Consider the following 14,742-nt stretch of genomic DNA (forward strand, 5'->3'; position numbering starts at 1 on the left):
AATAACTTTATCATTATAATATTCTATTAGATTGAACATAACTTATCATACACATGATGAACATATGTGTTTGTCAAGTTCCGTTCAATCTTATAGAATCTATAAGGATCAAGTTATTAACATTTTGTTAATAACTTTGGTGTAAACGCAGCTTAACAGCACAGTTGTGTTGAGAATTGCTGGTGATTTTAGTACGGGTTTGCTAAAATTCCGACTTGGATTATGAAATACGATTTGTTGATCCCTTCAGTTAGAAATTGATTAATATTAATGATAAAACCAAAATAATTATGTTAACCGAATATTAATGTTATTATCTATTTTGAGTATTTTTCGTGCTGACGATGTGGCACCGAATATTAATGTTATTATTCATTTTGTATATTCTTCGTGCTGAGGATGTGTTGCACTGAATAATGTTATTATTCATTTTGTGTATTTTTCGTGCTGAGGATATTCTCCTCATGAGTTCTATTCTTGTACTTGGGTAATGAGACGGATGATAAAGTGAGATGAGAATTCACATATTCGAATTCACTATATTAGCCTATTGCGTTTTACACACAGTGAATGTTAGGTTGAATGTTACACACAGGTTGAATGTTAGAAAGGAATAGATCTGCCAGGTACAAGATCTGCCTGATAAAGAATAATTATTTTCATCTTATTTACCCTCACTATTTGAGGGTTCATGTTGAGGAATTATTGATAACTTTCAACTTGCATCAAGTTCAAATGTCGAGCTACTTTTGGTTGAAATCCTGTCCAGTTACGTTTCGAATACTTATAATATGATCAAAGCCTGCCTATTACATGAGAAACCATAGTTGGCTAGGTACCTTCCTCTCTTTTTTTCTCTTCTCCAACACACCCAAACACTAAGCCCATTGTTTTTTTATATTTGTAACATTTTATTGTGTTTTATTTGTTTCGTAAATCTTTGTAATTTTGTTTTGTCTTGTTTTGTGTGTTTTTAATAAATTGAAAATTGAAAAGAAAATTGAATCTGTTGATTTACTCTATGTATTCGATCTATGGTATTACTATTCTCTTCGATATGACTTACCTTGTATGGTATGAAGGAAAAAGTGAATATTTTTCTCAAAAAATAAAAGTAGTTTTTCAGTAGCTTTTCACCAATCTGATGATATTCTCTCAAATATAGAATCGATCTCAGTCCTCATTCACTGGACTATTGGCCATCACATACCAACCTAGCGTAGCTAGAAACACGTCTATGGAAGTCATAGCCGTACAATTCCCTCATCTTCACTAGGCCGGTTTGAAATTATTAGATCGGTTACGTTGGAGATACGTCGACTACTTCTTTCAAAAGACTCATTTCTAGCTACGCTACGTCGTTGTGTGATGGCCTTAAGATGGATGTCCATATTCTAATGTCGTAATGAAACACTGGAATGCTGTCTGAGAATATTACGAATATCGTATGATAAATATTCATGTGAATCTATCGAAACTTTATCATTTTTTTTCTTCTGAAGATCAACTATAATTAAAATAGGTCAGATTGTTTGATCTGATAACTAATTGGCTGTTCATTAATGTGCGTGATCCATTTCCATCATTAATAAAATTTCATTTTTGTATTAAAAATATAATTATTGTACCCTTTTTCGAAATTTATAAAATAATAGATTGAAAATACAAATATATAATTTATTAATTTCAAAAAAGGGGACTATAATTATATTCTATAAATAAAAGTAGGTAGCCCTTAATTCATACATCTTAAGACCATTTGTATTATTTATGATAGTCACTGATTGTCTGTTTAGCTGATCGTTTGTTTCACAAATTTGAATTGAAGGTTTGGAAAAACATAAGAACCATGTTTTCTCAATTTGAATCCGATTTTTTTCATATTAAATTCCAGTCTTTCGCAAGAGCTTCCTCAGATGAAATTTGTCTAGTTTTTAATGAATGGAAAAAGAACTATAAGAGTGAATTGACTCTTCTACCAAGTGATTAATCAATTCATCGACTTTATCATCAACTAATCAATCTGCTCCATTCCGAAGTATTAAGGTTGATTCCCACATATCAGTATCAGTGATTGTGTCCAGCACAGTGGAAATATAATTCACATGAATCTAAATAGGACTATTCATACTCGCTCGGCCGGATTGAGTGTAAATAGCCTCATAAGAACACATGGGGATGATATCCTCACTGTCCGGACATGTTCAATGATACTTATATGCGGTAATACAGTTTTATTTGTTTCTCCTACATTTCGCATTATTCTTCCTTTCCATCACAGTTGACGAAATATGTTTCGATATCCAAATGAACTCCTTGGATAGTATGTTACAAAACTTATATGATACATGATTTTACAAAGGGTTATCAAATAAAAAATACCACGATTATCTTTCACAATCATTTTTTCCATAAATACACAACTCTACAATTTCAATTTTTAAATAAATTTGGTACATTGAATGTACAATAATTATGTAATAGCAATAATCAAGACTCAAATATAACACAATAAATAATAAATAAAGTATGGACAATTGAGAAATGTTATTTTATTTATTATTCATAGGCGAGAAAGAAACAACTCATATCCATTTCACAGTAAACCTAGTACACAGAATAGATTTTCGAATACTAAATAATGTGTCTTATATTATAATGATGACTTTAATCTAGTTTCAAGGTTTGATCACAGAATACAGGCTGTTGAATCTATTTTCGAAAAACTATATCAGAAGATTGATGTTCTGAGAGCTGTAATGGAGTTTGTAAAAATACACTATTTGTGATCATGAAGCTGCGAATCACGATTTTAATCAATTCCAGATTAGAAGGATCTTGTATTTATGAGAAAAATGATAAGGGATAGGCTAAAAATCAGTGTTAACTCGCTCTGATGAATTATTTCTCAACAGCCTGTATGAGTGATCATTGATAATTTTTTACAAGTTATATGTGAGCATCATCACATTTTTCCACACTAATATAAAACACTCGAGAGGAACTTAAGCAGATTTCAATGAATGAATCTTCGAATATAGTTTGTTATTAAAATTGAGATGAGAATGGTCATCTCCCTTAGATATTACTTCGACATCACAAAGATCAACTATCTATTTTTACAGCAATATATTGATACTTTTTTGGAACTATATAAAATGACCTGACATACATTTATCTACATCATATTATTTATTATCTGCATCGTCATTATTAATCGCCGTGATTATTTATTTATACTTCTGTTCATTTTTTAATTACCCTGTGTAGAATACTATATTTTAATGGAAGTCAATTTAATATAGGAAAGACGTATATAGTGGAGAGGACCTATATAGAGACATTTATAATACTGTTTTTACAAGAGACTACAAAATTTTGAAAACCACTGATTAGGAATTTATGGTATGGAGACACAGATCGTTCACTATTTATACACCTTGAAAAATTAAAATTCAAAAAAGGACATTGATGAGTCATCTAGACGTTGGAATGACCATTGTATTATCAGAGTAGACTGGAATGCCAAGACAAAGTGTGCAGTAAAAATGTCGAAAAAATTTGAAAAAGGAATGTTTTGAATTTTATCAATCAGTATCAATCCAGCTTGTTACCTTCATCATAAAATAAAAATGACTCTATTTTTTATCGAATACTATCGGTGAGGATAAAAAAACAGTACAAAGAGTATAGGTTCAAATCTGTGAGTGCTTTCTAGAAATGGTAGAACGATTCTAGTAGTTTTTCAATTATTGAGAGGAAATTGAAGATGATACTGTATTAGGGCAACTCATGGATTGGAAAAATAACCTCACAAAACTTTCGGTACATGACATCCTATGGATGTATAGTGTCAAATTCAAACTCTCCAATGAACTATTTTATACAGATTCAAAGTACACTATCAGAAATATTTTTTGAAATCTACTTCCAATACAATTTTTTGACATCTCTCTTCTGAATAAGAACTGTTGATTTATATTTTGTTTATTATCCATAGGATGTCATGTACATGTGAATGTCCTAATTTTTTGTGAAATGATTTTTCCTCATTGAAGGCAAGAACTATTAATAACAAGAAAATTAGAAATAACGGGTGTGAAAAAATTAAATTCTTTTATTTAAGATTGTTTTTTATTGAAAAAGCTGAATACACTGAAATGTTTCAATAACAATAAATTCTGGTGGCCCATGGAAAATGATATTAGGAAATGAAAATAAGTTTCAAGTTATGATTTTACGTCAATTCCATGCTTTAAGTACGTATTGAAGTTCCGAAGATATATATATTTCATAGGAAACGGATTCGTTTTTGGAATCCTTGATTAGGGGTACATCCATTACGAAATTTCCAACTAATATTATGTATTTACAATTGTCTTTCTCTTCAGTATTAAAATTGAATACGATAACAATCTTCTATATTTACACACATATATTCATGAGAGTTCAAGGATATACATACATTTACACTCGAGTTTTACATTGATAATAATAATAATAGTAGTAGCCATAATAATAGTGATAATACAACAATAAATACAAAATACCCAAAAATATAACAGACAAACAGGCTGGGAATCCGAGTCCAAAGCCTTATAAGTGAAGTACAACCCAATAACAAAAACTGAGATAAAACTAAAATACAATTAACAATATAATAGTATTTCAAAAATAAAATAAATTCAAAAATCTATTCAAACTCAATATTCACTAACTTTGATTGATTATTCATGATATAACAAAATACAATGACGTTCCCAATCAGTATTATACAATATCGGTAATACTTTTATTTACAAAATACAATGGAAATAATATAGTAGAATTGAAATCAAGAGCACCCGAATATATGATAATAAAAATATTACGTTATACAAAGCAGTCTTCGATATGGAATCATGATTTATTGAATAAAAATGCTCATTTCATGGAATGTTGAATAGTCAGTACATTCTGAGAATGTATAGGAATTTCTAGAATCTTGAGAGAACTTAAGCTTCTAAATAGTTTCAAATAATAATTAAAAGCTCTCAGTACTTTGATCAATATTTTTGCTGTAACTATTGAAAACTCTTCTTGATTTTGATGGCATCATGATTGAAATTTCTTTGACCCCAAGTGTTTTGGAAGAGATTGCCAGGTTAACACAATTATCGCTCTTGATTTTTTGGTATTTACAAAACAGAAAAACTTTCAACAATATCTCAACAGAATCGAACAAATTTTAAGTACTGAATTAATACAATTATATCATACAATCATTTAAAATATTTTACTTTGGTATCAGTTACGGACATCAATAATTTAATTAATAAAAGAGCATTTCCATTTACAAAAAATAATTTTACGATTATATCCCTTTTCATCTCATCAATAAATGATTCAAGATGTTGGATGTGAGAGTTAAAGGGGAGTCGCTCTACAGAAGCTACTACCATCACATAAATAAATTTAAATTTGGAGATGAGAATAAATCTCTCAATATTACGTAAGTACCATGTGACTTCCCATCAATTTTCTATCACGAAAAATGAGACTTTGAAAGTTGCTTTCAACATATATGCATTTCTAGATTCCCACATGATTGAATACAATCAGAATTTGAGATATTCATGGATCCAGTATACAGAAAACATTCATCATTGTGAATACCCATGAATAACTTAATCAACATCTTCACAAAGATGCAAATCAAACGTTTGCAGGAAGACTCTATTTTCCATGATGAGAACTACATCAAAATAACAATGATTGATGTCTACAAACATTGTGTAGTAGATTATCATATCATACAGAATTCCATGAAATGTGAAATTATTGTTAACAATAACTATAGTCATATCAGAAACATTCTCATGATTTCAGTTCCACATGGTTCGACTAGTAGACAAGATTAACAATGAAGACTTTCGGCGATCACATCATTAATTGAACAAAAACTATGAATGTGTTGTGAGTGAATTGTATGAGAAATCATTTTTAGAAAGTGCAGTTTAAATAATGAAGTTTTAGTTAAGTAAATGGAGATTTCAGATGAAAATTATTGATTCCATTGAATGGAAGAATAATTTGAATTTGTTGGAAGAACAACTGTTGCAAAAATCAATATAGATATGTATGGTATATGACGTTTCAATTATATTGCAAGCATGTGCATTATTTCAGCCACATATTAGAGGTGATGCTTCAGTAGTTTGAAAAGTTTGGACACCTGTACCTGGGTACATGTTGACATCCATGTTTGGGTGAGTGGCTTGGCAGAGACCACGTGTGGGGGGTGAGTCTCCACAGCCCTCAGTAGATGCTCTGCATAGTGAGCTGGCGGAAACCACCCCAGGGGAAAAGTCATGTGGTGTCCTTGGATGCTGAGGCGCTCGAATCCTCATCGCCACTCAGAATCGATGGTAACAGGTGACCGGCCTTGTTGTTCTGGTTGACCACACATTTGCGCATGTGCTTCTCCAGTGTGGAGGGCACCGAGAAAGGCATCTCACAGAAGCGACACCGGTAGACATCTTTGCCCAGCCTGCCGTGTGTCTTCATGTGCCTGGTCAGCTTTGAACTCTGCGCACAGGCATAGGAACATAACTCACATTTGTAGGGCTTCTCCCCTGTGTGAGACCTTCTGTGAACTGTTAAATTGCTACAGTTCTTGAAAACCTTTCCACAATACTCGCAAGTATCGTTTCTGCGGTTCTCCTTCTTTATCTGCTGCCCTGGTAACCCGAGGTTCAAAGCTGCTGCAGCCGCAGCCGCGAGAGATGCACTGGGTCCTGGTTTCGGGCCATTCTTCAGCTCAGAATTCATCTTTGATCTTGAAGAAAGGATGTCCATGGGTGACTCCCCAGGAAAAAGCTGGTCTCTGTGGTGAGCTGACATAGCTGGTAGCCACAGTCCAGCATACAAGCTATCCCTATCTCCTGGCACTCTACCCAGTCCATGATGGTTCTCCAGATCCAGTTTCAATCTCTTACTTGAGGCATCAAAGGGATTCTCAAATGGATTGTGACCAAAGATACCATGATGACCAGACACTAGATCCATGGGAGGCTGACCTGAGATCAAGTTCTTTGCAAACTCCTCCCTGATCCTCAGAGCAGCAGATTTCACAGACATTCCATTCTCAGGTATTCTACCAGTGGGAGTGGAAGGCTTGTTGTTGTTGTCTGGGATGATTGGTGATCTGTGAATGAGGTCATCTTTTTTGGAGATGTGTAGTTGATGTGGACCAACCACACTTTCTTGTAGAGCTTGCTTGTAGGCTTCACTGTACTGCTGGATATTGCTCAGTCCAAACTTATCCATGAGTTCACCAACGAGTGATCCAGATGTTGCCACCTTGTCTAGTGGGGTAGCAGTAGGTGTGGGTCTAGGAGTACTGGAAGACATTTTGTTGGGTTCACCGGTGTTGGGTGGTGTTGATGATGTTGATTTAGTTGTCAAATCTTCTGGTGCATCACCACCCAAATCATCATCCTCATCCCCTTCCTCTTCCTCCTCACACTCCATATCCTCCTCCTCCTCTTCCTCTTCTTCCTCCTCCTCATCCTCCAACTCCTCATCTTCATCCTCCTCACACTCATCATCCAGAGTCTCAACCGATCCAGTGGACATCTGGTCAGCTGAGTTGTTACCACCATTGCCATCTTCACCGGAATTGGTTCTACTGGACATTCTGTGTATCCGCATGTGTCTCTTGAGTTTGGAGCTCTGTGAACAGGCATGGTTGCATACAGAACACTTGTAGGGCTTCTCCCCTGTATGCGTTCGCCTGTGCACAACTAGATTGCTCTGGAACCGGAATTTCTTGCCACAGTACTCGCAGGCTCTGATCGACTTATCACCAGCAGAGTTGGCGGAACTTGAGTTTAGTGAAAAATCAGCCGGTTTTTCGCTGTTAGGAGGGGTTGATGCTGAACGCGGTGTGGAAGTCAGGTCGATCGAGTTGCTTGTAGGTGAGTCAGCACGTTGAGAGTGTTTCTCTGGTGGTGTGAGACTGATCGTAGGTCGAGGTATTTGACTTTCTTCCGGTGATGACGTCACATTATTGTTGTTGGTACTCAAGTGATCATTGTTGTTGTTGTTGACACTGTTGTTGTTGTTGTTTAGGGGTGGGTTGCTGTGGGTGCCACTGCCAACACTTGTGGTAGGTATGTTGGGTGTGGGATTGATGGGTGAGGGTGGTGGTAGAGGGGTGGCTGGGTTCTGAGTGGGACTAGTGAATGGTGGGGTGAGTTTGCGGGGTGATGGTGATGAGAAGAACCACCGTTGGCGACTGCACCGGGACTAGTAGTGCCTGCAAGTTGGCGTAGGCGTTGCGAGTAGAAGTCGAGCTGCGGTTCTAGGGGCAGTGAGAGGGTGGGAGGTGGTGGTGGTGGTTGTCGAGAGGGGGTGGGAGGTGTGGTGGAGAGGGGTGTTGGAGGGAAGGTGGGGGGAGCAGCGTTGGCTGCAGCGACTGCCGCGGCGGCAGCGGCGAGGTTGATGCCGTGGTGACGGAACTGCTCGGAGACCAGCTGCTCCATGCGGAAGTGGTGATGGTGGGGATCGTGATGACTAGAAGGGCGGGCGAAAGAGGGCACCCCATGCGGCGGGGGGTGGGTAGGGGGGAAAGGGGTAGCTGCTCCTGAATGAGGCGGCGGCGGCGGCATCCTGAGGGACCAGTGATGGTGGTGAGGGACCAGTGGATGATGCGGTAGCGGGTCTACCAGGGGTGAAGAGGCCGCCAACTGCAACTGCCGGCTTGACTGCAGTTGCAGAGGTGCTGCACCCCCTGCTAGGGTAGGCCCGCCGTTCCCGTTTCCCGACGCCGATGAGCTCGTGGAACAGGAGGAGGATGTGGAACAGTTGTTGCTCTTGGGCGACGAGCCCGGCGACTCCACGTAGATCTTGATGCCGTGACTGGTCTGCACGTGTTGCACCAGGCGCCAGGCCGAGTGTAGTCGCTGTTTGCACGTTGAGCACACGTAGTTGCTCGGTTCTGTCAACAAAAATAAGAAAAAATATCCGTTAAATTGAGTTTTATTTCATAACAGAGCACACTGTAATAATTTTGTAACAATAGAGTAATAATATAAGTAAAGAAAGATGAAAAGAGTAAGGAGAGTTAGAGAGAGGTAAAGAAAGATGAAAAGAGGTAAGTAGAGGTAAAGAGAGGTGAAGAGACTCGAAAAGACGTGGGTAATGGTGAAGAGAGGTGGAAAGAGGAGGAAAGAGGTAAGTAGATGTAAAGAGTGGTAAAGAGAGGTAAAAAGAGGTAAAAAGAGGTGAACACTGGTGAAGAGAGGTAAAGGTCCTGTAGCTCTTCTTAATCACATAAAATTCCTACATACAACACAAATATTGACATTCATCAAGGTTATTACTAGCCCATATAGAGACTTAGTTATTATAAGTCGATTTGAATAGATGATGAAGGCGAGGGAATCAGTCTGACATCTACAAGAGAAATGAGAAGAGTTGAATTACAAAGATAAAGATACTTTACTGGAGCAAAGATAAATTAATGTTCTTTAGAATCTATTAATAGATTCGGAAGCTCTGGTGAAAAATTAACTATCAACGGTTTCTAAATGGAATTATTAGAAACGAGATGGAATACTGTAGTTTAGAATTTATCAGTAGAATCGAGGGCTCTGGTGAAATAATAATAATTATTCACAGTCCTGATTATATAACTGAAAAAAGATATTGAGTGGATGAACTTCCATACAGGAATAACTTTGTAGATTAATAATTGCTTTCATTTTTTTATGATAAATAACGCTCTTTAGTATTATTTGATGAACGAACGCGTTCTAAGATAATTCAGCTATTATAGCTCATTCTATTCCTTGTTCAGATCATGTTTCAAACAATTCCTCGAAAATTCAATATTCAAAACAGTCAATAAAGCAGTAACCAATATCGAAGGCTATTCGACTGCAGCGATGGTCAACAAAACCAATCAGACCGAAAGCTATTCGTTGATAGGCTAGTTGGTCAACGGGCGTAGAACAACGGAACAAATTGATTCATCACAATCGACAGACCAGCAAATCGATGTTCATCTGTTGACTAGTTGCCTGTTATATAAAGCAGCCGCAACTAATGTCGCTAGCGGACAGGGCACGTAATAGCCTTTTCACAAAGTCCATAATAAGTTCTATAAGTGACTAGGAAATGAATGAATCAATGATTGCGAGATGGCTAGCAGAAGTGTTAGAGTGAAATAGGGATGAGTTTAGATGTCTATTAGTAGGGTTTAGAGTGAAATAGATTAACAGAGAATGAGTTGGAATTGTATTGCTTGTTGTTATAGTACACCATATATTTATCATGGATGTGTCATATTGATAAGTTTAAAGAGAAATCATTTGAATTCAATTTTCCATTGATATAATATCATAGTCACTAGACTAGATAGTATAGATCTTAAATATTCATTCATATAGTCAAGAGGTAATAAAAAGAAAGTAAGAAAAGATTTTGAATAGGCCTAGATGAATTGAAAATAAATTATTTGACTAAAAACTGTGTCCGTGAAGAAAAATGGAGTTTTCCATCCTTCCTCCCCATTCCACATTTGCAGCTTGAAATATAGAAGTACACCAAAAAATATTCTAAATGACCAAATCCTCCCACACCCTGTTTGACAAACTCATTCAAATCCTCCTCCATCAACCGCCAAAACTCTCCTCCACCTCCATTCTAACCAAATCTCACCCTCATAACCTTAAATATTTCAGTTACTGTTAGGCTTGAAAAAGTGCAACACCAGTACGAAACGGTCGTCGCCACACCAAAGAATGTAAGTGTTTTTCACTTAAAAGTTATATTGATATACGATAGTAAAATGGAGAAAGAAGATGATAATCTCATTACTCCACAATCAAAATCTACAAACACGAAAATATTAATATTATTTGATATTACTACTACATTTCTTTGTTGGATTGTTATAACAACTTAGAATCACGTGAAGGTATAGAGCTACAAGTGAAATAATATAGAATATAGTAATCATTACTCTGCTTGATTATTAGTAGCCTAATTTGTGTAACAAGTAGATAGCCTACCAATAAAAGAGGAAAACACTACAATGGAATGGACTAATAGCTGCTCGGCATTCTTTGGAATTCTCTCACGATAGTTCTTTGAAAGAACTATGTTGACCAAAGGAGAGCCGCTACAGAAATAGTGGAAAACACCTGAGAAAATCTCCAAGAATTTTGTTCATTATTAATTCAGAGGAACCGGTCAGTTCTGAAGGTCATCTTTGGTGAACCATATCCAGTGAAGCATCAAGGCTTTATCAAAATAACCTCAAATGTTTGCATTATGTTTTTACAAAATGTCAATGTATTGTTCATTGCATATAATATTAATATATAGTACAAAGAATGTAAATTTGAAAATTTTAGGTTTTCAGAGCATTTGTAAGACACTGACTCAAACTACAAATTAACTTAACTTTAGCTATATCATAAAAAAATCAACATCCTTTAGATTCTTCCAAACATTAAAGATATTAGATGTTCATTTAATATCAATAAAGAAAGACCTTCTCCTAATAAATTACATCAAGTAAATTACATCAGTTCTACACAATTATTTTGTAATCGTTAATTTGCTGACAATTTGCTAACCAGTATAATTAATTAAATAATGATGATTGAAATTGCGAGTCAGTTAGTCATACTCGTTGCAGCGTTTTTATTGGATGGTGAAAGTTCCGTTGTTTGAAAATCAGTGTGAGTTGAGTCGCGACCGAATTATTGTGATTTCAGGAAACAAGCCGAATAAAAGTTTCTGTAATAGGCCATTGAGCCGGGCAGTCATGCTGTTTTCATTGTAAACAACAGTATAATCGATAAAGAATTACTTTTTATAGATTCTAGGCGCTTGCAAGAATATAGTCGCCGTGATTCGAATGAATTTGTTGCAACATATGGATGATAACATCAAAACAAAGAATAAAAGAGATGATGGGAGAATATTCATAGAACCTTGGAGAAAAGATACAGATTATTCGTCTTCATCATTATGTTGTCTATGATAGAATGGAGTAAAACAAGTAATGGAATATTATATTGCCTCAGAAGATTGTAATTACTGTAGAATGTATTTGTATAGTTGATGACAAATATGACAAGTATAGTTGTTGACAAATGAGAAAAAATTGGGTGTGAGTAGTAGAAACTTGTGAGTATGTTAGCAAACAAAAGAATATACGGTAACATGTTTTGAAGTGAATTACCTTATTATTGAAATCTCATTTGTTGTTCTCAAGGATATAACAGAATTAGTAAACATGATTATTTATTAATCAACTATTGATGATATTCATGAACAAGTAATGTTATTGATTGATATACTTCTCGAAATTATTCATCAATACTAAGTTCATTTTAAATGATTTTAAACACATACATCTCAAAGGGGAGTTGTTAATCAGGATATTGAATCTTCAGCATCATTCAAGTATGATTGCTACTTCTCGAAATTATTCATCAATTCTGAATAAATTTTGGATGATCTAAAACACATACATCTCAAAGGGGAGTTGTTAATCAGGATATTTAATCTTCAGCATCATTCATTTTTTAACTCATAGATAATAAGAGGAATATTGTGTATTTATTTAGAATGAGCATCCGCTAACAAAAAAGGTTATTTATTTATTCATTTACATTAGCCAATGCACAAATCAAATACATGATTAGAAAAGGACCAACAGGCCTTGATATTTATACTATTGATACTGAATGAAAAAGACTAAGAAATTGTCAAAAACCACATATTTATTGATACTTAGAAAGACCGGTTTCGGTTATTACACCATTGTCAATCTCTGATAAACTCTCTGTTTATCTCTGAATCTCTGTTTATCAGAGATTGACAATGGTGTAATAACCGAAACCGGTCTTTCTAAGTATCAATAAATCTGTGGTTTTTGACAATTTCTTGGTCTTTTTCATTCAATATGAATAATTACTACAATATCAACTTCTCAACTACACAAAAACTATTGATACTACTGGAAATCCATCAGATCTGAGTTCTATTCAGTGTGATCTAGAATTCATACATCTTGATAGGATGTGGACATTTGGTAGGTTAGATAGGGTGGAGACAAGGAAGGACCACTTCCGCCCCACGTTCAATACAACAAATCAAAACTCGTGATATAGATATTTGGCGACGACATTTGAGCAGAAACGGAACAGGCTATATAGCAGAGGAGAGGCCATTGTCTTATGGGCGAGGATTGAGACAAGAGGACCGCACCTATGCGACGACTACTGATAAGCGTGCTGACGTCACGAGTGATTGGCTCAGTTTGGTCCAGGAAAATCAGTGATCAGGTATGAGGTAGAAGATATTGATTGAGATGAGCATGGAAAGTTTCGATGCTTGGGAACGTATTATACATGAAACTAGGAGTAGATCAACAATATTTGGATACATCAGGCTACGATTTCTAGCATTAGTAGGAAGAATCTATTTTATTTATTTATTAATCATTCAGAATTACACAACTCACAGAAAAGTACCACAGGCTTATAAGCCCAAAACGGTTCCAATTCCAATTTATATAACAATCCAAATGTATCTAGGTTATGTGTCACTTCAAAATTCTTCAGTTACACACTCAATTTACAATTCAAACACACAAAAAGGAAAAGAAAATTAAAATTGGAAACTAGGAGCTAGGAGTAGATCAGCATAATTCGAATTCAGTAGGCCTATAACATCATTAGTACAGTTTCCAACATTATAGAATAAAATGGGGAACTAAAAGTTGATTAAAATAATACAAGTTTAGTAAGATTTCTTGCATTGTGATTGAAAGTGGGGAAGTTGAAATCCACTGAACAGAATGACTGAGACATGATAGTTGAATACTTGTTCTATATTGTAATGAAAACTCAATATTTTTTCTCTTATAAGAGAAACTGTGTTGAGTTGATTCATTTCATTAGTCAAATGAGAAACTTTGGTTTTCATTATTGTGGGGAAGATTGATAAAATGGAATGGAAGTTGTGAAAATAAATTGATTAAATAGAATGAAAGTTGAAAAATAGAATGATAGTTGTAGAAATAAATTGATGAAATGAATGAAATTTATAGAAATAAATTGATGAAATAGAATGAAGTTGTAGAAAGATCTAAGAAATGGGGTAAGAATAAGACTACTAGAGAAATTAAACAACTCAATCGAAGTATGCAATCGCAATGAATATGAAATTGAGTATTAGCAAAGAGAATAGAAATATATTATTATCTTATATCCTCTTTGGAAGAGAAATGGTACAGGCTGAGCCTGCTTCTTCCTTCATGGTCATAATTATATTATGAGTATAATCCTAATACTAAATTTTAATCCTAATCCTATATTACATCCCAAATCATAAGGATGTAATAAAAATAGATAAATTGAACAATGGATTGGGATATAGTTTTTTGTACAATAAATGAATTGAGCACGAAAAAATGGAATTAGGGGATAATGTAACATAAGGTCAATCACCACAGGTAACTGTAGAACTTGACACGGTTCTGTTTTATTGAATTTGGCAACTAGAGGTGCGTGAACAAGCAAGTGCGTTGGAGCAAGGAAAACTCCCTGCGGTGAGCCGCCACTTTTCACATTACCGGTTGCCAGGGATTATTTGATGAGTTCAACCTCTGGAAAGCGCCACTCATTCAGGGCCAGGTTAACGAACAGCGCTCAGTTTGTTGTGAAGTTTGTCAATTAT

General features: G+C 35.3%; 1 protein-coding gene across 1 annotated transcript in view; it reads right to left on the reverse strand.

Annotated features, from left to right (window-relative positions):
• Positions 1–2,387: 2,387 nt before the first annotated feature.
• LOC111044804 (B-cell lymphoma/leukemia 11A) overlaps positions 2,388–14,742 on the reverse strand; it is a 140,158-nt gene continuing 127,803 nt past the window's right edge. The window contains 2 exon segments of the mRNA XM_039438259.1: positions 2,388–8,259; positions 8,262–8,980. Of these exon segments, the coding sequence (XP_039294193.1) occupies positions 6,349–8,259; positions 8,262–8,980 (2,630 nt within the window). The 3' untranslated portion in view covers positions 2,388–6,348.

Source organism: Nilaparvata lugens, chromosome 11 (assembly GCF_014356525.2).
Source record: "Nilaparvata lugens isolate BPH chromosome 11, ASM1435652v1, whole genome shotgun sequence".
NCBI classification, from domain to species: Eukaryota; Metazoa; Arthropoda; class Insecta; order Hemiptera; family Delphacidae; genus Nilaparvata; species Nilaparvata lugens.